Source organism: Danio rerio, chromosome 10, assembly GCF_052040795.2.
Source record: "Danio rerio strain M-AB ecotype USA chromosome 10, GRCz13ab, whole genome shotgun sequence".
In the NCBI taxonomy this organism is placed as follows: Eukaryota; Metazoa; Chordata; class Actinopteri; order Cypriniformes; family Danionidae; genus Danio; species Danio rerio.
In genome coordinates this window covers 44,905,769-44,929,745 of record NC_141030.1, presented here as the reverse complement: position 1 = coordinate 44,929,745, position 23,977 = coordinate 44,905,769, and the positions used below count along the sequence as shown (strand labels likewise).

General features: G+C 35.8%; 1 protein-coding gene and 1 long non-coding RNA gene across 3 annotated transcripts in view; one reads left to right on the top strand and one right to left on the bottom strand.

Moving 5' to 3' along the window:
- Positions 1 to 297: 297 nt before the first annotated feature.
- The window catches only part of antxr1b (ANTXR cell adhesion molecule 1b), a 73,131-nt gene continuing 49,451 nt past the window's right edge, over positions 298 to 23,977 (bottom strand). For both annotated transcript variants that reach the window (XM_087271381.1, XM_087271380.1), the window contains exons 15-18: positions 14,408 to 14,503; positions 14,152 to 14,319; positions 7,016 to 7,096; positions 298 to 1,071 (exon numbers count right to left, since the gene is read on the bottom strand). In XM_087271381.1, coding sequence (XP_087127507.1) covers positions 670 to 1,071; positions 7,016 to 7,096; positions 14,152 to 14,319; positions 14,408 to 14,503 — 747 coding nt within the window. In that variant the 3' untranslated portion in view covers positions 298 to 669. The remainder of the gene's footprint in view (positions 1,072 to 7,015; positions 7,097 to 14,151; positions 14,320 to 14,407; positions 14,504 to 23,977) is intronic.
- Positions 11,389 to 23,371, top strand: LOC141376460 (uncharacterized). The gene is made up of 3 exons (XR_015501639.1): positions 11,389 to 11,663; positions 20,006 to 20,100; positions 21,984 to 23,371. It is a non-coding gene; the product is annotated as an uncharacterized LOC141376460 (long non-coding RNA).

Genomic DNA, 23,977 nt, shown 5'->3' with positions numbered 1-23,977 from the left:
GGATCTTTGATGTGGAGGCTGAAGTATGAGGAGCGCTATCCTGCTGGAGAATCTCCTGTGGTTTGTAATGTAATGGGCAGCACAAGTGTCTTGATACCTCAGGCTGTTGATGTTGCAGATCTCTCGCACACCCCCATACTGAATGTAACCCCAAACCATGATTTTTCCTTCACCAAACTTGACTGATTTCTGTGAGAATCTTGGCTCCATGCGGGTTCCAGTAGGTCTTCTGCAGTATTTGTGATTGGGATGCAGTCCACTGCCACTTTTCCAAATAAACAACTAGAAGTCAAGTTATTATTTGTTGCTCTTACATCTGGAATCAACGACAAGACTTTTGTCAGGTAGTGTATTTCAATCTCAAACAAAATTTTCCTTCACGTTATTATTATAGTGTGGACGGAGCTAATCTAAAACCTCCAAACGCTTTAAAGAGAAAGGCAAGGTGATATTAAAGTCAACAAACCTACAAAAGAAACGTCTTAGACATGCGATTTAAGGAAATAAACACCTTAAAATGTTTCTCGACCAATCAGAATCAAATGTGCAATAACACAGTCACAATCCCATCGGCAGCCATTATCAACAGTAACAATTGCAACTTTCTAATGGCTGGACAATGTCGCTTTAGATTTCGCCGGCAGCAGCTTTTATTGTGCAAATCTCTACTCAGTCCTGGTAGTAGTGTGGTTCATCGGGACCTGGCCGTGGCGGTGGGCGGGAAGGGGGCGGAGCTCTTGCGTGTGGACCCTCATCAGGGGGCTGAGACAAAGGCGATGAGGGTGGAGGCAGAGTCACACTGATGCTCAGACAGGCAGGTGGAAGAGCTCTGGTTGGAGGAGGAGTGTAAGGAGGCGGGGTTATGGAGTCTGGGGGTGGAGTCAATGGAAGAGGAGGCAGGATCGAGTTTGGAGAGTAGGCGGAGCAGCGTGGAGTGGGCGGGAGTGTACCCTGTGGTACAGGAGGGCATCTGCTGTGGGGCAGGCTGTAGATGGGGCTGGACGGGTTGTTGTAGTGCGGGTATCGAGGAGGCGGGCAGGATTTCACACGGGTCAATTTCATACAGCGACCCTACAGAGTGAAATAAACAGCAGTTTAAATTAAAGCTTAATGTGGTTTTGCAGTTGGCATGTTTGTTTTATTAAGTGTGTTTCTTTAAGTTAAAAAGTCTATATTGTTAGTCAAGGGTTATGGTTCATATAAATGCTGTTCTTTCAATCCTGAAAAAAATTGCAGCATATTTTTTACAAAGCTATAAATGGTTTTAATGTTAAGAATAATCATTCTTTAACTATTTCAGTGTCTGTCAATTATTTCAAATTGACATTCAGTTGAAATTTTAAATGCAAAGATGACAGTGTTTGTTATGTAACTTGACACAAACAAATACATCACAACCTGTTATAGTCTTTGTCATGACAACTTGACATTAATAAGACAACAAGAATTGTCATAAATCTGTCATAAACATGATCCTCATGTTAAATATGTCGTGGATTTTATAAGTGTCATTAATATTTTTCCTATTTCCTACAGTGGAAGCTGAACTTGTGGTTAAAATGTCATTAAATATTAATGATGCTGTTATAAAATGATTTGACAGACTTTGAGACACTTTAATAGCAAATACAGTTTGTTCAAGAAAAATATTCATGTTTACAGTTGAAGTCAGAATTATCAGCCTTATTTTTCCGTTTTAAATATTTCCCAAATGATGTTTAACAGAGCAGGAAAATTTTCACAGTATGTCTGATAATATTTTTTCTTCTGGAGAAAGTCTTATTTGCTTTATTTGGGCTAAGACAAAAGCAGTTGTTATTTTTTTAATAAACATTTTAAAGTCAATATTATTAGCTCCTTTAAGCTATATTTTTTTCAGACATAGAACAAACCATTACTATACAATGATTTGCCTAATTGCCCTAACCTGCCTAGTTAACCTAATTAACATTTACATTTAGTCATTTAGCAGACGCTTTTATCCAAAGCGACTTACAAATGAGGACAAAGAAGCAATTTACACCTAGTTAAGCCTTTAATTGTCACTTTTAGTTGTATAGAAGTGTCTTGAAAAATATCTACTTAAATATTATTTCCTGTCATCATGACAAAGATAAAATAAATCAGTTATTAGAAATCAGTTATTAAAACTATTATGTTTAGAAATGTGTTGAAATTTTCTGCTCTCCGTTAGACAGAAAATGGGGGGAAAAATAAACAGGGGACGAATAATTCTGACTTCAATTGTATGTACAATTATAAAGCCTCATGACAGTCATGTTTATGACAGATTTATGACAAGTGTTACCAGTCAAAATATACAGATTTTTTCTTTTATGACAACAAGCATTGGAAAATTAAGTAAAAATCATGTTCTACAAACAATAAATATATCATTTGGTTGGTAATGTGCATTGCTAAACACTTTATATAAACATAAATCAATGTATAGTCAATTTTCTTCACTGTAAAAAAATTAAAAAAGTTGAGTTAACTTAACGTTTTTAAGCAACCAGCTGCAAAGATATTTTGAGTTTATTAAGCTTCAGTAGTTGTAGTTGTGACAAATTATTCCATGAAGTGTACAATTTAAAAAAACATTTTGATCCATTTCAAATGTTGCTTAGTGTATTTTAAGGCATTTAAAAATGATTTTATTAAACAGTCATCACTATAAAAGTGTGATCATCTAACACAGTGGTCCCCAACCTTTTTATCATTGCAGACCGGTAAACGATTGACAATTATACCGCGGACCAGAGGATGACAAGCTAACAAAACATTGCTGCAATTCTAATACAAGTTTTATTTACAGAGAAAATTACAAAGCACTGCAGTGTTTGGGTGTTCTGTGTCTGCCTGGGATAATTAGTCTACCGAAATGTGCATATTCCATACAAGATGAAGCTGATTCTTTAGTTCTGGTCACGTGACTCATGGTGTGCTCACAGAATTCGTTCAACTGGGTGCATCTGGAAGGCACGCGCATCCATTAGAAATAATGAACTTGCGCTAACTCTAGAAAAGATGCGATATGCGAACCGGCCACCGTCATTTGCGATCTACAGCAGTTGAATTTCTTTTTGCACAGCATGCTGGATTCACCTGATTTGTTGACAATGTGGACCCATTCCTTGGCAGTTCATGGGTCCTTTTTCCCCTAAGCAAAGAAACTTTCCAAAGACGTCTGTTTCTTACTCATTTTGCTGCTTGTGGCTTAAATTTGGGCGCTCAAGTGACTAAGATTTAAATGAGAAAATAGTCATTTTTCAAAATAAAAGATTTTTCAAAATAAAAGACCGGTACCGGTTTGCATTAGGAAATATAATGCATTTAAATTCAAACCAGATGATGCAAACTACAAAATTTGAACTAAATGTAATTTATGACTCTAATGAATTTTTCTTGTTGTTAAAATTGTACTTTCGCATAGTGATTTTAGGTTATAATATTAAATTAGCTCTAGTTTTGGTTTTGGTACTGACTAATCTAATGCATTCACATATATCCTATTGTATAGCAATAAGTAGCTAGACTGCAAACTCTAATGGCGGACGGCTGCTTCTCACTCAGAGTTGTTTATGCTAATGAGGAAGAGATGGTCACTAGTGGGCGGGGCTTTCCCCCTCTGATGACTCGTACAAAGGGAGAATGTCAATCAAAGTGTTGATCAAGTGCGATTATAAAAGATAAACTAATAAATGTTCACCATTAGACGCTGATTATATTCACACACTGTTTCCAAACAACTGTGTTTAAACCCTGTATAAACCCGATTTTTGCATAATAGGTCCCCTTTAAAAGATGAAGGAAAGTCAGCTTTCTTTTAACCTCTTTAAAAGAGTCCCACATTATGGCTGCGATTTACAAACACAGCATTCGTGAGATGGTTTCAGTACAGTTTCGTGTTGTCTTGTTCAAAACAGTTTAATGAGTCAGCAGAAGCTTTTACGTTTGCCTGTGAGGATTGAAGGCAGTCTGACCGCTCCAAGTGTGAAGGCTGTCAGATTAGTGTCCAGCATTCCTCCGTTTACCAGCTCTCTCTGATGGGAGGTGTATAATGCTTTAAGCAGAGAGCGCTCCATTCACTGCTACTGGCGGCACTTATTGCTCACAGCTGGCCTTCTTTCATCTTCACTGTACCACACAATGCTTTTCATCTGCCTGTCACAATCTGCCTGATTCTACAGGAATCCAGAAAACGGCTTTCTTTTACCTTATATGGAGATAGAAACAGATGTCTGTAGTCCTGTTTAATGGCATTTTTCTTGAACTTAAAGGGGAGCTATTATGCAAAAATCACTTTTAGGGGTTTAAACACAGTCGTGTGGCAGCAATGTGTGAATATAACCAGCTTCTAATGGTCAAAGTGTATTCATTTATAATCACACTTAATATAAACAGTTTGCAGAAACACTTTGATAGACTATGGAACAAAATCAGTGCCGAAAGTATTGAATTAAAAAGCTTGTTGAATAGCTCAAACTGAAAAAAAGAATACACCGAATTAACAAGTTCTTGCATTTTAATGACTTGAATTCCAGGGTTTGTATTTCAAGGTCCTGAAATTTAACATAGCTGTTTAATTAAGCTGTGAATATTCATTCATTCATTCATTTTCTTGTCGGCTTAGTCCCTTTATTAATCCGGGGTCGCCACAGCAGAATGAACCGCCAACTTATCCAGTAAGTTTTTACACAGCGTATACCCTTCCAGCCGCAACCCATCTCTGGGAAACATCTACACACTCATACACTACAGATAATTTAGCCTGCCCAATTCACCTGTACCGCATGTCTTTGGACTGTGGGGGAAACCGGAGCACTCGGAGGAAACCCATGTGAAGGCAGGGAGAACATGCAAACTCCACACAGAAACGCCAACTGAGCCGAAGTTTGAACCAGCGACCTTCTTGCTGTGAGGCGTCAGCACTACCTACTGCGCCACTGCCTCAGCTGTGAATATTTCAACTAAAAATATTTCAAACATGTTTTCATACTTATGAAATTCAAGAACTTAATAATTCGGTGTATTCTTTTTTTCATTACTTTTTTTCATTAGTACTTAATTTTACAATTGTGACTACTCTGTTGTTTGTTTTTCATCCTATAGCTCTATTGTGTAATGTTGTTTGTCTCCTTGTTTTGTAAGGGGCATGAGTCAGAGCAGTTGAAACACCTGATGTAAACATGGTATAGCCTGATTAGAAGTGACCTCGTATGCAGTACAAGGGAGAAACCAAATATAAGAGAGAGCACACTCTGTTTTCGGTGTCTCACTCTGCAGAAACTGTTGTTGCTGTATGATTGTGACCTTCTTTGCAAAGAATAAACCGAGAGAGCCTCGTTAAAGAAAAATTGCCACTACAGTCTTAAAATGGGAGGCATTTGGATACTATTTTAACATTAGAAAATTTTTAAAAAGAGACCTATTGTGTTTCTTTCACTCTAATATGACAGTGGACACACTATACCGACAAACAGTTCTGTCCAAACAGCTTACAAAAGATGATTTTCATCATAGGTGCCCTTTAACATCAGTTTACAATTCAGGAAAAATTAAGGGGCTCTATTTTGATGGTCCATGCGCAGAGCGCAAAACGCAGGGCGCAAACGCTTTCAGGGCGTGTCAGGACGCGTTTTTGCTAATTTAAGGACGGGAAAACCTGCTTTGCGCCGTGGCGCATGGGCTAAAAGTGTTGAGTTTATTTTCTTAATGAGTTATAGGTGTGTTTTGAGAATAAACCAATTATAGTCTCATCTCCCATTCCCTTTAAGAGCCAGCTGCATCGCGCCAAGAGCACATTCGCTATTTACATGACGCAAAGTAAGTCTAAGTGGAAAAAATGAGCATTTCACAAGCAAACAGTTAACAGTTTATTAACAGAAAACTGTTAAACAGAGCATCTACTGCATGAGAATGAGAGATAATGGATCTACTTTCAAATTCGCTCTTGGATAGGGAAACCTTTACGCACAGACATCAATTAGTCTATAAATAATTAATTGTGTTTGTTAAGCGCAAATATTCGTTTCAAAACTATTTCTAAATTCAGTTCTAATTTCCAGCAAACGAATAAATGAACAATGATGACCAAGTGTGGTCCAAATACTGAGTTATATCCTAAAACACATGCTGTGCCCCATATGGTCTAAAACCTGACAGGTGGGCAAATCTAAGCTTGTTTTTAATAAAACAAATATAAATATGGATATAATAAATAATACTGCTAATAATAATAACATTACACAAAAGCAAATTGTTATGAATGAACTGAAAAAGCCTCTCGAGATGAAGAAGACATGAAAGCAGTGATTTTTCATATTTATGTAGGCTAGAAAATAATATGTTTTGTAATATTTTAATCCTTTATATTTATATCCTATATCTATTCTTATTATATCCTATATATATCCTTAATATTTACATTTTTTCATATGTAAAGATATTTGCCTATTGCTCTCTTGTGTGTATTAAGCAGTGTGTAAGCGAGGCGCAACTCTGCGCTGGAGTTTAGACCGGGTTAGTTTTGGTCTAATGAAAAATCTATTATAGTTTCTCAAAATAGCAACGCGCCAGTGGTCCACCTCAGAACGCCTTCCTTTTTAGACCAGAACGCCTATGAGCGCACAAATGAGCGCTAATGCATTTGCTATTTAAACAGCGTAGCGCAATGCCTCAAAACCACTCTTGCACCAACCTGAAACTACCAAAATACTATTGCGCCACGCCTTGCGCCACATTGCGCCAGGTGTATGATAGGGCCCAAGGACTTAGAGCAGCAATATATGCCAGTTTACTTTAAGCTACTTTACATTTTATTATTGGTCTAATTTTTAACATTCAATTAAATAATAATATTTATGAACAAAAATAACGAATAATCATGATCAGTGCAATTACATATTTCCCCAGATTTGTTCTGGCTATTTGGTAATGATATTACACACACACTTTCATTATCTTGTAATAATTTCTAGTTATTTTCTCAACTGTATGCCGTCGAGTTTCTTACCTTCTCTCCAGGCTGAGGTCTCATCACAGACACACGATCATATCCTCTCCTGAGCCAAACCCACAGAGCGTCAAGCTTTCCCTGTCAATCACACACACACACACACACACACACACACTTCTGCTTAGAGGAACACTTCATCAATAATGCGGAAATAATTGTGAGAGTCAAATCAGTAACTGACTACACAGAGGAAACCGAGGCACGTGTGTGTGTGTGTTGAATCAAATTACATGCAGGTTGTTAATTGACAAGATTGTCATTTTCTGATTTCAGGGTCTGAATTAAAACACACACACACACACACACACACACACACACACACACACACACACACACACACACACACACACACACACACACACACACACACACACACACACACACACACACACACACAATGGGGTAGAACAGAGATTAAAATAAAGCCAGAGCTCTTTTAATTGGATTTTCATGTCTCTAATTCTTCACATAGGGTTTTCAACTCAGTGACTATTAAAATGTCTTAATATTTGGAGGTGAAAATCACTCCCTTTAGCTGTCAGACCATATTCACTGTTAATATTATCATGTATTGAGCACTGGAAATGTCACATAAATTATAAATATAATAAAAGGTTAGTTTGTTTAATGGTTTTACATTCTCTAATGTGTTTTAATGTACAAAACTGCATGCAGTTTATATATAAATTGTATATATTGTATTTTACTTTTTGCAGTTTCACAAAAATTTATGGGATGGATTTTACTCTAAATGTTAGCTACAAATCATTAGCAGTGAGCATTTGTTGATTGATTGATTGATTTTATTGATTGATTTTATTGATTGATTGATTGATTCATTCATTCATTGATTGATTCATTCATTCATTCATTCATTGATGGATTGGTTGATTTTATTTATTTGTTGGTTGGTTGATTGATTGATTGATTGATTGGTTGATTGATTGATTGATTGATTGATTGATTGATTGATTGATTGTTTGATTGATTGAGTGATTGATTGATTGATTGATTGATTGATTCATTCATTCATTCATTCTTTCATTTTTCGTTAATTTATTCATTGATTGATTGATTGATTGATTGATTGATTGATTGATTGATTCATTTATTGATTGATAGCAAACAAATGTTTCCACTGACAAAACCATCAACTTTTTCAGAGAGAACCAATTAAAAGATCCACCAAGTGACTTATATTTGTTTGTTGATAATTAAAGCTTTTATTATAAATTAAGTAAACGTTTTTAAATATTTGACAAATGTATTTTCTTTTTTTAAATACAGAGTTAGGTGTTCTTAAATGAATCTTTCTTCGCTCTTCAAGACGTATGTTTTTTGTAGTAAATTCATTGTCATTTGTGGGAATCATTTCTATTTATGTCAGCTACAAATCAGGCATTATTTTTAGTTATTATTTATTTTTACTCTACACTTTTAGGCATTTTTAATGACACATTAGAGACACATTTTGAAACATTTTTAGTGACATTTAATACTGTTTTAATTAGTACACTTATTGCGTAATTTCATTTTTATTGGCACTTCTAGTCGCTGTTTGTACATTTTGCAGCAGTTTCATAGAAATTTATGAGATGGATTTCACTCTAAATGTCAGCTACAAATCAGCAGTCTTACTTTTTGCAAACAAATGTTTCCACTATGACAAAACCTCAACTTTTTCAGAGACAAACTATTAGAAGAACCACAAATCAAGTGTTTTTAATTAAATAATAAAATAGCTTTTATTGTTAATTAAATAAACATTATTATTTGACATTACTTTTTTTAATTAATACAGAGTTAGGTGTTCTTAATTATATCTTTCTTCACTCTTGAAGACACTGTTTATGTATTTTGTAGTAAATTCATAGTCATTTGTAAGAATCACTTCTATTTATATGTCAGCTACAAATCAGGCATTTTTTTTAGTTATTATATATTTTTAATCTACACTTTTTTACATTTTTAATGGGACACATTTAATACTTTTAAATTACCACATATATTGTGTAAATTTATTTTTATTGGCACTCTGAGTCACTGTTTGTGCATTTTGCAGCAGTCATAGAAATTTATGAGATGGATTTCACTTTAATAGTCAGCTACAAAGCAACAGTCTCACTTTTTTTGCAAACAAATGTTTCCACTATGACAAAACCTCAACTTTTTTTCAGTGTAGCTCAACAGAGATTACCTATTAAAGAAAATTACAGTTGCACAAATATAACAAAACTGTCGTTATCACGATAATGGTATATGCAAAAGTGTAATGAGGGAAAACAAATGTGAGGATCCAGATGCTGTCTTTCTATCACATTACTTTCCAGAAAAAGTAACTTAAAAGTAACTCTAAAGTAATCTATCACATTACTTTCCAAAAAAGTAACTCAAAAGTAACGAATCACAATACTTTCCAGAAAAAGTAACTTAAAAGTAACTCTAAAGTAATGTATCACATTACTTTTCAGAAAAAGTAACTTACATTACTTTTCAGTTACTTTTATCACATTACTTTTCATAAAAAGTTATTCAAAAGTAACATATCGCATTGCTTTCCAAAATAGTAACTCAAAAATAATGTATCACATTACTTTCCAGAAAAAAGAAACTGAAAAGTAACGTATCACATTACTTTCCAGAAAAAGTAACTCAAAAGTAACGTATCACAATACTTTCCAGAAAAAGTAACTTAAAAGTAACTCTAAAGTAACGTATCACATTACTTTCTAGAAAAAGTTACTCAAAAGTAGCACATTGCTTTGCTTTCCAAAAAAAGTAACTCAAAAGTAATGTATCACATTACTTTTCAGAAAAAGTAACTTAAAAGTAACTCAAAAGTAATGTATCACATTACTTTTCAAAAAAGTAACTTGCATTACTTTTCAGTTACTTTTATCACATTACTTTCCAAAAAAAGTTACTCAAAAGCAACGTATCATATTACTTTCCAGATAAAGTTACTCAAAAGTAACGTATCACATTACTTTAAAGAAAAAGTTACTCAAAAGTAACGTATCACATTACTTTAAAGAAAAAGTTACTCAAAAGTAAGGTATCACATTACTTTTCAGAAAAAGTAACTTATAACACTAAAGTAATGTATCACATTACTTACTAGAAAAAGTCACTCTAAAGTAATGCATCACATTACTTTCCAGAAAAAGTAACTTACATTACTTTTCAGTTACTTTTATCACATTACTTTTCAGAAAAAGTTATTCAAAAGTAACATATCGCATTGCTTTCCAAAAAAGTAACTTAAAAGTAACTCTAAAGTAATGTATCACATTACTTTTCAGAAAAAGTAACTTATAACTCTAAAGTAATGTATCACATTACTTACTAGAAAAGTCACTCTAAAGTAATGCATCACATTACTTTCCAGAAAAAGTAACTTACATTACTTTTCAGTTACTTTTATCACATTACTTTCCAGAAAAAGTAACTTACATTACTTTTCAGTTACTTTTATCACATTACTTTTCAGAAAAAGTTATTCAAAAGTAACATATCGCATTGCTTTCCAAAAAAGTAACTCAAAAGTAACGCATCACATTACTTTCCAGAAAAAGTTACTCAAAAGTAGCATATTGCATTCCTTTCCAAAAAAAGTAACTCAAAAGTAATGTATCACATTACTTTTCAGAAAAAGTAACTTAAAAGTAACTCAAAAGTAATGTATCACATTACTTTTCAAAGAAGTAACTTGCATTACTTTTCAGTTACTTTTATCACATTACTTTCCAGAAAAAGTTACTCAAAAGTAACGTATCACATTACTTTCCAGATAAAGTTACTCAAAAGTAACGTATCACATTATTTAAAAGAAAAAGTTACTCAAAAGTAACGTATCACATTACATTAAAGAAAAAGTTACTCAAAAGTAATGTATCACATTACTTTTCAGAAAAAGTAACTTATAACTCTAAAGTAATGTATCACATTACTTACTAGAAAAAGTCACTCTAAAGTAATGCATCACATTACTTTCCAGAAAAAGTAACTTACATTACTTTTCAGTTACTTTTATCACATTACTTTCCAGAAAAAGTAACTCAAAGTAACGTATCACATTACTTTCCAGAAAAAGTCATCCAAAAGTAACTAAGTAATGCAATTAAATACCTTTTGGGGGGATTACCTAAATATTGTAATGCAGTACATTCAAAAGTAACTTTTGCCAACACTCAGTATCATGCAGCCTTACCACCAATCACTCCTGAGATAAAAAACTGTTTTTAGCAACATTTGCTACACGTTGGCCTGCAGAACATCTCACTTTGTTTCTTGAAAAGTTGATGGATTAAACAGAAATAGTCAATTTCTTCCAGGAAATGGGTCAGAAGCACACAGAAGCTTTTCTTTGCATTTCATTTCTGTCTCTCAGAGCGAACCATCACCCAATATAATCCTAAGGAAAGAAGGTGGGAGAGAGGGAGAGAAAGGAGTGTTGTTTTGTTGGGAAAGGGACCAGCTCTGCAAAGCTCATCTCCCTTGGGTCAGTGCGCTTCAGCGTCTGCTTTAAATTAAGCCTCCCTTTCCATCTGACAGAGACATTATGAAACAATGCTGGAGCCAAGGCCACAGAAGCGCTTCATCTGAGCTGATTCCAGTACTCCAAAACGCTCCTGCACTGTCCACCGTAAGCATGACACTCTTCTGGGCTTCACAGCAGTGGCGTAATGTGTTTTTCTGTGGGGTTTGATCATTTGCTGGCATGCTTGTAAATTAATTCAGAGTTTTGTTATGATGCCATCTCTCTAGCCAGCTTAAAGTTGCAGGAGCTTTTATTCTGGTTCAGGCTGGTTAGAGCTGGTTTGGTTCTGGTCACTGATTGGCCAGCAGTGCCATGATGTCCACCAGCAAAAGAGTGTGAATTATATTATCACTCATTTTTTAACCTTAACCATACCAATATAGAGCCAGATCAGTCTCAAAAATAGTACATTTACAAAATACAATTTGTACATCTGTAAACACAATTCATGAATTCACAAGTGAAAATCATATATTTTTTTACCAAATTAATTGGATTTGTGCATTTGTGAATTATTTATTCCCAATTATATATTATATATGTGTTATATATTTACGAACTAGATTTGCTTATTTTTTAATCTTTTTTTTATTTATTTACGAATTTGGATTTGCATATTTTTTTAATCGTTTTTTGAATTTACAAATTGTCTATTTTTGAATTGTTCTTTGAATTTATAAATTGGATTTGTGTATTTTTTAATCTTTTTATTTATGAATTGGATTTGCCAATTTTTAAATCCTTTTTATCAATTCATGAATTGTATTTGTGTATATTTGAATCTTGTTTTTAAATTACAAATTGGGTTTGTGTATTTTTAAAAATTTTTTTTTGTAAGTTTTGTAAGTCGTGTTTTCAATTTAAGAATTGAATTTGTGTATTTGTGAATTTTTTTTTAAATTTACGAATTCGATATGTGTATTTTTGATTTGATTTTTGATATTGTGGTTTGCAATTACAAATTGAATTTGCGTATTTTTAAAGTTTTGAGTTTTTTTAATCATTTTTTGAATTTATGAATTTAATTTTTCAATTTGTAGATTTTGTTTTGAATATAGGAATTGGATTTATGTATTTTTGAATAGTGTTTTGAAATTACGAATTGGATTTGTGAATTTATGAATCATGTTTTGATTTTAGGATTTGGATTTGCATATTTTTTTTCGTACCTTAAATTTATGAATGAAACCTGCGTATTTATGAATCGTGTTTTGAATTTACAAATTAGATTTAGTAAACGCGTATTGTAGTGCAGATGTATTTTATTGTATTGCGGATGTATGCAATTTTTTTTTTGTAAATGTATTAATTTTGAGACTGATCTGGCTCCATATAACAATCTAGATGCCTTTACTTTTCATATATGCTACTTCTGAGTACGATAAACTTTTTTTTCAGATAAGAAAAGATCCACAAAAACCGAACAAATTCCAGTATGTGCATTATAAAAAATTATGTGATTTTGTTATAAGTGATCATGTGATGATAAAAATGTGTATGAGGAAAAGATTCACGCAACCTCACTCACCATACTTACTACTGATATTTGGCACCAGTTAATCAGGAAATGATGACTTTGTTCTCTTTGACTCATTGAATAAAAACAGTGCTTTATTCACACATCTACTATGCCACATTCCAATTTTCACATTCAATTTGCATCTTTGAATGGAATCAGTTATTGAGAAATATAGAAACCCCATTGCCTGCTTGCTTTTCGAAAGTGTTAATAGCCCCTTACACACATACAGACCTTTCCGGAAAAATACCGGCAATTTTCCGGAATGATGTGTATGTGTGAACAGGCCCTTTTTGTAAATACTGGTAAATTAGTTTTGGCTATTTTCCGGAAAGAGAAGTTGTAACATTACCGGTAATTTGCCGGAATGCTGCGCTGTGTGAACGCAGAAGGAAGATTGCCGGAAAGAGCGCGTGTACGTCTAGAACGTGCTGACGTGAGACGTCTGCTTTAGCCAATCAGAGCAGTCAGACACATTCAAGTCTTTGCGATTAATGAGAATAATGCCATTGAACATTTTCCCAGACACATTTAGCTGCTAGAAGTTAGTTAGATAACGTTTATATGTTCATCTTAATGCCAACCGTGTTATTAATTATCGATAAGATGCTTATGATAAGCCGTTGTTTGTTTACCTTCAAGCTTTGCGTGTGCCCGTGAAACAGCCCGTGAGCGCCAGCACACACACATATCATGTACATCTCGACATGCGAAAGTGTTTCTCTGAATGTTTTCATCGTAGTTGTTTACAACACTAATCCATCCACAGAGTTTGTGATGTAGTCAAATGTTTACAAATACAAGCGCAGCCGTTTAGAGCTCATTTCTGGTTAATGATGTCAGAACTTAACATTACCGGTATTTTGGAGTGGATGTGTGAACGGTCTTTTCCGGAAAAATTCCGTAACTCCCTCACCTGTGTGAACAGCGCGTCTTTGAATTTACCGGTAAAGTCGTTCTGGAAATTTTCCGGATATTTACCGGTATCACTGTGTGAAAGGGGCTATTGTCAGAGTACAATCATAACGGAAAAGTATAACTCAGCCTTGAAGGTGTAAAGGTAAATGGATTTACCTTGATTGGAGAGTACCACTTCTGCGGGGAGATGGGTTTCCTCATGCCGTTGTTTAGGGTTCGTGTGGTGGGAAACTCAAACTCTTCCTCTGGCATCTTCACCCGAGCATTCTTAGCCTTCTCCAGTTTGGCTCCTTCATCAGTGGATCCCTTATCTCCCCAGCGCACCTGGAGTTTGACACACACACACACAGACACACACATACATGTTTATCACTGCAGTGGAGTGAAGAAGCCATGTGTTTCCTTGACTTACCTCCATCCTTTTGATGCCACCGACTCCTCTCCCACCGTAATACGAGGCGTCCACCGTCGGCCACTTCTTCTTCGGGTAGCCTTCGTCCTCTTCGTCCTTTAGAGAAAGACTGATTTATTAAAATTAACACAAATTATTCAGCTATTTGGTCTGTGAAATGGATCTGTGTGCTCTTCAGAAAATTTTAAATTGTCCCTGACAAAGTACACACTCACCGGCCACTTTATTAGGTACACCTGTCCAACTGCTTGTTAACGCAAATTTCTAATCAGCCAATCACATGGCAGCAACTCAATGGCTCAATTTAGGCATGTAGACATGGTCTATTGCAGATCAAACTGAGCATCAGAATGGGGAAGAAAGGGGATTTAAGTGACTGTGAATGTCGCATGGTTGTTGGTGCCAGACAGGCTGGTCTGAGTATTTCAGAAACTGCTGATCTACTGGGATTTTCAAGCACAACCATCTTTAGAGCTTACAGAGAACTGAAAGAAAAAGAGGAAATATCCAGTGAGCGGCAGTTCTGTGTGCGCAAATGCCTTATTGATGCCAGAGGAGAATGGCCAGACTGATTTGAGCTGATAGAAAGGCAACAGTAACTCAAATAAGCACTCAATACAACCAAGGTCTGCAGAAGAGCATCTCTGAACACACAACACGTCCAACCTTGAGGCGGATGGGCTACAGCAGCAGAAGACCACACCGGATGCCGCTCCTGTCAGCTAAGAACAGGAAACTGAGGCTACAATTCACACAGGCTCACCAAAAACTGGACAATAGAAGATTGGAGAAACGTTGCCTGCTCTGATGAGTCTCCATTTTTGCTGCAAAATTCGGATGGTCAGGTCAGAATTTGGCATCAACATCATGAAAGCATGGATCCATTCTGCCTTGTATCAACGGTTCAGGCTGGTAGTGTATTGGTGTGGCGGATATTTTCTTGGCACACTTTGGGTCCATTAGTACTGATTGAGCATCGTGTCAACGTCTCAGCCTACCTGAGTATTGTTGCTGACCATGTCCATCCCTTTATGACCTCCAGCAGGATAACACACCATGTCATAAAGCATGAATCATCTCAGACTGGTTTCTTGAACATGACAATGAGTTCACTGTACTCAAATGGCCTCCACAGTCACCAGATTTCAATGCAATAGAGCACCTTTGAGATGTGGTGAAATCGGAGATTCACATCATGGATGTGCAGCTAAATCTGCAGCAACTGCGTGATGCTATCATGTCAATAAGGAGCAAAATGACAGGAATACTTCCAGTAGCTTCTTGAATTAATGCCATGAAGGATTAAGGCAGTTCTGAAGGCAAAAAAGGGTCCAACCCAGTACTAGTAAGGTGTACCTAATAAAGTCTATGTGCAATGCTAAATAATATAAAATGTGACTCTGGACCATGTTGCAGACATATATTTGTGGAAAAAGACAAAAATACATGTGCAACACACTGTAAGAGTTTTTTTTTTTTTTTTTTTTTGATCCAGGCTCACATTTCTTTGTTATTTCACAAACTTTGTCAGAGACAATTTAAATGGAGGCAGCACGGTGGCGCTGTGGGTAGCACAATCGCCTCACAGCAAGAAGGTCACTGCATAAGTTGACATTTCTGTGTGGAGTTTGCATGTTCTCCTCATGTTGGTGTGGGTTTCCTCCAGGTGCTCCGGTTTCCCCCACATGTCCAAACACATGCGCTATAGGTCAATTAAATAAGCTAAATTGTTTGTAGTGTATGTGTGTGAATGAGTGTGTATGGATGTTTCCCAGTGATGGGTAGCAGCTGGAAGGGCATCAGCTGTGTGAAACATATGCTGGATAAGTTGGCAGTTCATTCCGCTGTGGCGACCCCGGATTAATAATGGGACAAAACCAAAAAAAAAATGCATTAATACATTTAAAATGGAAGTTTTGGAAGAGCACGTAGATCCGTTTCACAGTCCGTTTTCATATTTTATGCCAAAAATCATTAGCATATTAAGTAAAGATCATCTGTGAGGAAGAAGTTTTGTAAATTAACTCCTGAAAGTATGTAAAACTTAATTTTTGTTTAGTGATGTGCATTGCCAAGAACTTAAACTATACATTTTTAAAAGGTGAATTTCTCAATATTTAATTTATAATTCTCAATATAATCTCAATAACATTTCTTAATATTTATAAACCGTCAAATGTTAGATTTTCAAATAGTATCTCAGCCAAGAGTGACACAGTGGCTCAGACGTTAGCACTGTCACCTCACAGCAAGAAGGTCACTGGTTCGAGTCCAAAGTCCAAACACATGCGCTATAGGGGAATTGGATGAAATAAATTGGCCGTAGTGTATGAGTGCATGTGTGTGAATGTGAAAGTCTATGGGTGTTTTGCTGGAAGGGCATCCACTGGAATAGTTGGCGGTTCATTCTGCTGTGGTGACCTCTGAAATAGAGACTAGGTCAAAGACTAAGTTGAAGGAAAATGAATGAATGAATTACCTACACATCCTTAAGATGATTGGCCAATACCAACAGACTGAGTCAGCTAGCTAATCAGAGCACTCTCTTTGTGGAAGGGCGGGGCTTTGCAGAAATCCTCAGACAGACTGAGCTGCTGCAGCAATAGCGTTTTAAATTATTATCACTTAACAAGTACCTTGTTTAAACGTACATGGTGTCCTTACGTTTTTAAGGTGAATGATGTTAACCTTCTTAGTCATTTTAAATTAAATTACATAAAACAGACTCAAAAAAGCTTGTACCTACAAAATTAAGTTGATTACCTTAGGCTAACATAAAAGCATAACAGATGTTAAGTGTTTTCAGTTTATTTACGGTTGTGCATTGCATTATGGGATGTTGATCTCTGCTCTGTCCACTTTTGATGTTGAAAATTTAACTCTACAGTTTAACAAAGTGACTTTTATGGACATTTTAGAGGTTTGAGATAATATAACATCTTTAAACTATTAAAATGTGCATTAAAGTAACTTTTTAAAAGTTTTCAAGTTTAAAAGTTGTAGGAAGAACGATCAAGATCCCATAATGCAATTCAAAAGCAGAAATAAACAGGGGAAAATAAAACCATTAATCTATAAATATGAAAAAACTGGTAATTTACTGATATTTTTTACTGTGTAATCAATGGCTGTTTAGCTTGGATAACGGGGTAGTTACTACATTTACCAGCAGGTCTAAACTAACCTTTTTATTAGGTAATAATGACATCATTTGTCATGTTTGGAAGGAAGGAAGGAAGAAATTGATTGCAAACGAATGCATGCTTTGTATAATTTCATAATGCTTGAGAGCACGCAAGAACAAACTCATTATGTATTCTCACGAGTTGAAATCAGCTTCAGTTCAAAACAGCCTCATAATAGTCTTTTCTAAGAACTGGACAGGAAATGATGTCAGCCTATACCTTCCAGTCATCTTTCTGGATTTCATAGCTGCGGGCGTAATTGGATTTCCTTATGTTCCTTTAAAGTCTGACTGTAACTGTTTTAATGAGCTCGGGAGGGCAAAATCTCTCTTAGAGGAGCTTTAAACAAGAACACAACTCGCTTTTTTAGCATTGCCCCAGATTACCTTCTGCAGAAACACAAACTTTTGCCGATCTCAAAATATACACAGTTGAAGTCAGAATTATCTCCCCCCCCCGCCTCTTTGAGTTTTTTTCTTTTTGAAATAATTCCTAAATGGTGTTTAACAGAACTAAGAAATTTTCACAGTATGTCTGATAATATTTTTTCTTCTGGAGAAAGTCTTATTTGTTTTATTTTGGCTAGAATAAAAACATTTTATTTATTTTTTTAAACACCATTTTGTTGTCAATATTATTAGCCCCTTTAAGCTATATTTTTTTTCCGATAGTCTACAGAACAAACAACTGTAATACAATAACTCGCCTAATTACCCTGACCTGCCTAGTTAAGCTAGTTAACCTAGTTAAGCCTTTAAATGTCACTTCAACATGTTTAGAAGTGTCTTGAAAAATATCTAGTAAAATATAATTTACTGTCATCATGACAAAGATAAAATAAATCAGATATTAGAAATGAGTTATTAAAACTATTATGTTTAGAAAAGTGTTGATAAAAAAATCTCTCAGTCAAACAGAAATTGGGGAGAAATAAACAGGGGGGCGAATAATTCTGACTTCAACTGTATACATTTGTTAAACTGCTTTGTGAATGTTGCATTTATGCTGCAAAAAGTGATTTTCTTACAGTTTTTGTCTCGTTTCTACACTGTAAAGAATTCTATGATCACTTAGTTTAATAGGTTTTAATGAACTAAAAACATGTGCTGTCATGACCAAGTTAATCATCATCTAACTAATGTTATAAGTTACACAAGCTGTTTTAAGTCAGTTTAACATAATAAAACTTCAATAGACTCATAAGGCTAATTTAATCCAGCTTAAAAATGTAAGGCAACCAGGATGATTTCATAGTGTAGTACAAGTAATATAAAAAAGATTGCATTTTCAAGTAAAAAAAATATTGTTTTGTTTTCAGAAAAGTCATAATTCATAAGTCATAATTAAGTGGGTTTACTTAAAACAAGCTAAATATTAGTCAATAAGGTAAAACAATTATATTTCAACCTGATAACAAACTGATTGTGCTAAGACTTTATTTTGACAGCCTCTATTGCACATTTTGTTGACTAAAAGTTTCATTGCTACATGCCAATTATTCTCAGTTGAGTATTAGTAGACTGTCTGCTTAATATCTGCTGATACTGCTCCTTCAACAGACTTTTAACTGACTATAAGAAACTTCGCAAGTACATGTTAACTTACACTAACTCCAACCCCAACCTAACATCCTACTTAATCTAATGAGTAGTTGGCATGTAGATGCTACTTTATGTAAAGGGAGCATCAAAATAAGTGATACTCTTACGGTATGTTTTCTTGCCCCATTGGCAGTGTATTTTGTTTAAGGAAAACCCTATTTATTTTTTGGCTATTATTTATAAAACCAAAACAATATTTTTATATCGAGTGTAAAAATAATAGTGAGAAATCTGTCTCTGAGGAAGTAAAAGTTTGTATTTGTATTTTAATCCTTTCTGTAATGGTATGTATGTATTTCATATTGTCATATGTATATTGTTGTATGTATATGTGCCTGTTTACTGACTGGTTGATTTGGGTGATTGATTGCAGGTGTGATGTGTAGAGCTGTATCACCATTTCTTGAGTACTCCCATTTGTATTGTTTTACCTGATGAAGGCCATGTAGGTCGAAACGTTGTGTTATGTGATATTAAAGGACTTTCTGAGTGCTAAAGTGGCAGTGTGCTGATTTTCTTTTGATCTCAAGCTACTTTATTTTTGATCGAGCACCTGCCTTTGAGATTTTTAGATGTGCACACGTTTTTGTTGTGTATGGATGTTTCCCAGTGATGGGTTGTAGCTGGCAGGGCATCCGCTGCATAAAACATATGCTGGATAAGTTGGTGGTTCATTCCACTGTGGCGACTCCAGATTAATAAAAAAACTAAAGGAAAATTAATGAGTAACTATGCCAATAAGATGCCTTGAAAGTATCAATATCAATCAATTGTAATTTTGCATGTACTAAATGAAATAATCTACTTTTCAGGTAGCAATAAGGCGACTATCATTGAGATCCTCCCTCATCGCACGATAGCACAGAGACAGAAAATCAAGGAGGCTTTCAACCTGAGCGTAGGAAAGGTAAAACAACACTACACATATATAACACATTCTGTTTTATTTTGCTTTATATTTTGATTCTCATTTATTCATTCTTTTTGGCATTTACAGTATATCAAATTAAGCTTATTTATAAAGCATTATAAAAATGACAGTGGTTGACCACTGTACTGTACTCATTCATTCATTTTCTTTTGGCTCAGTCCCTTTATTAATCCGGGGTCACCACAGCGGAATGAACCAGCAACTTATCCAGCAGGCGTTTTACGCAGCGGATGCCCTTCCAGCTGCAACCCATCTCTGGGAAACATCCATACACACTAAATCACACACATACACTACGGACAATTTAGCCAAACCAATTCACCTGTACCGCATGTAGCCCACGCGAACGCAGGGAGAACATGCAAAAAAAAGGTTGAAATCCCAACTGACCCAGCCGAGGCTTGAACCAGCAACCTTCTTGCTGTGAGGCGACAGCACTACCTACTGCGCCACTGCGTCACCCACTGTACTGTACCTGCTTAAAATGATACTAATAGTAATAATAATAATAAATGGAAATGACTACAGTGTCGGCGCAAATAGCCTAGTGGTTAGCGTGCCGACATATGGTGCAATAGCATGTCAGGGCGTCGCGAGTTCAAATCCCGGCTCGATGACATTTCCCTACCCTACCCCCTCTCTCTCTCTCTCCAACTTCGCTTCCTGTCTCAATACTGTCCTATCTAAAAATAAAGGCCAAAAATAAATCTAAAGAAATGACTACAGTACACTTAAGAGGGTAAAGCAGTTATTAATACCAATTCTGTATAATTTATGGACAGTAAAGCCTTAAAAAAGAGGTATAGAAAATAATAGAGTAAAATCTCTCACAGTGTTAAATGCAAACAGTAGATGAAGGTTTTTAATCGTGAGAAAGCTACAAAACAATAGCAATTTCTTTTTTGTAAAACTGATATCTCAGGCAGTGGCACAGTGGGTAGCACGTTCGCCTCACAGCAAGAAGGTCGCTGTTGACGTCAGTTGACGTTTCTGTGTGGAGTTTGCATGTTCTCCCTGCGTTCGCGTGGGATTCCTCCGGGTGCTCCGGTTTCCCCCACAGTCCAAAGACATGTGGTACGGGTGAATTGGGTAGGCTAAACTGTCCGTAGTGTATGAGTGTGTGTGTGGATGTGTGGATGTTTCCCAGAGATGGGTTGCGGCTGGAAGGGCATCCGCTGCGTAAAAGCTTGCTGGATAAGTCGGCGGTTCATTCCGCTGTGGCAACCCCAGATTAATAAAGGGACTAAGTCGACAAGAAAATGAATGAATAATATCTCAGGCTTTAGTGATATCATCTATGTGTGTTTATAGTTTATAATATACACAATGAAAACATGATTCATTAGATTTACTACTTTTTTTTAAGGTATGTACTTGCAAACAATTTAAATGGGCTGAATTTATATACTCCAATTATTTTAAACATTATTAAATTTAATTTATTTAAATTCAGGGTGGCACAGTGATTAAGTGGTTAGTACTGTTAGTCCCGGGTGGGCCTTCGGGTGCTCCAGTTTCCCCCACAGTCCAAACACATGCGCTATAGGTGAACTGAATAAACTAAATTGGCCGCAGTGTATGAGTGAGTGTGTGAATGTATAGGTGTTTCCCAGTACTGGCTTGCTGGTGGATGGGAATCTGCTGCTTAAAAAAACATATGCAAGAATAGTTGGCAGTTCATTCCACTGTGGCAATCCCTGATAAATAATGGACTAAGCCAAAGGAAAATGAATGAATGAATGTTTAAATTCAGCCCAGATAAATAGCTTGCAACCACTTACCTTAAAAAAATGTAGTAAATAATTTTTTTCAGTGCAGTAAATATCTCCAGTTTTGATCATTTTACTGCATCCTTGCAGATCTCAGACTTCAACAGTGACTATGATCTTTCTGAAGTAAGTTGGAAAATATCAATTTTTGAGAGATTGGGGATCAGGTTGTGCTTCGGCAGACTGTTACCTCAGACACTGCAAGACCTGCTTTAAGCTTGTGGAATTTCCTGTTTTGAAAGAGCAGTCGGAGTCTTGGAAAGAGGAAGAGCTTCAACGTGTCCTGCTTCAAATATGCTACGGACGTTAAAACCGGTCTCTAAAATTCATACAAAATAGAGAGGTAGTTGAAAAATGTGGAGCTGCTCTTTGTCTTCTTCGACTCCAGATGTTTACGTTTATCTAAGTCAAAATGGGGTGAAAAATCGTTACAATTCGTCAAAATTACAGGGTGGATTTTCGGATAAAATTCGAGAGCTTAAATCACGCAGTTTTCTGACACTCTGTCTTTTGTCATTATCAGTTTGGCACCAGTGGCCACATCTGTGAAAACTTTGCTGAGCAAATGTTTGGAGCAAAAGTCAGCTGGCGTCTCCTCACAAGCAAGACGGTCTTGTTGCAGGGGAAAGAATCATGATGAAAACACATGCTGAGCTTCCTATCAAGATTTAAAGGGGTCCTATTATGCAGAAATCACTTTTATAAGAGGTTTAAACACAGCTGTTTGTCAACAGTTTGTGAATATAGCCAGCTTCCAATTGTAAAAAATTATTAATTCTATTTTTTTATAATTACACCTGATGAAAACAGTCTGTAGAAACACTTTGATTGACATTCTCCCTTTTTACGTGTCATTAGAGGGGGGAAGCCCCGCCCATTAGTGACTATCTTTACCTCATTAGCATAAACAGTCCTGAGTAAGAAGCAGCCATTTGCTGAAACTTCAGCCCTGTTTGTGGAACTGGGCCTATATTTCCAAATGTACATAAAATAACTCAAAAACAACCCCAAATCAGAATAAAATATGGAAATTTGTGGAAAACACACATAAAAAAAGAAAGTAGTGCTTTTTAAATTTACTTTAATTACTTTCCTGTCATTCAGACCTGCAAAACATTACAAAAAAAGTTGGGATGATCAATTTAGGGCCTAGTTATCAGGTAAACTGGTCAAATGATGTGATTTGAAACAGGTGAGGTCAACAGGTGTTTGTAATTATGATTTGGTACAAAGAAAAGTCTAGTCCTTTAGGAGCAAAGATGGCCAGAGGATCGCCAGTTTGCCCACAAATACATGAGAAAACTATTCAAATGTTTAAAAACAATGTTCCTCAAAGAAAGAGAAGAAGACATTTGGATATTTCACCTTTAATAGTGCATAACGTCATTACAAGATTTAAGGAATCTGGAGGTATTTCATTGTGTAAGGGACAAGGGTGCAAACCTAAGCTGAACAACTGATCTCTGACCCCTCAGTTGGCACTGCATCAAAAATCCTCATTCATCTATAAGCGATATCACCACATGGACTCAGGACTACTTTGGCAAACCTTTGTCACGTACCACAATACGTAGTTCCATCTGAAAATGCCAGCTAAAACTGTACTGTGCCAAAAGGAAGCCCTATGTTAACAATGTCCAGAAGTGTTGTTGCCTTCTCTGGACTCTGAGGCATTAGAGATGGACCATCATGTAGTGGAAATGTCTACTGTAGTCAGATGAATCAGTATTTATTTTTTGAAAAATGAACGCTGTGGACTTTGGACTAAAGAAGAAAAGGATTACACAGACTGTTACCAGAAATGGTAAGGAGGTTGTGTCAGTGCCTTTGTCAAATGCTGAAAAGTACATAGAGATTTTGGAGCACAATATGCTGCTTTTCCAGGGATGACCATGCATATTTCAACAAGACGATGCAAAACCGTCGGCGCCAATAGCCTAGTGGTTAGTGCGTCGACCCGCAGCGACCCGAGTTCGATTCCCGTCTCGAGGTCCTTTGCTGATCCTTCCACCTATCTCTACTCCCCACACTTTCCTGTCTCTATATCTCCACTGTCCTATCAATAAAGATGAAAACCCCTAAAA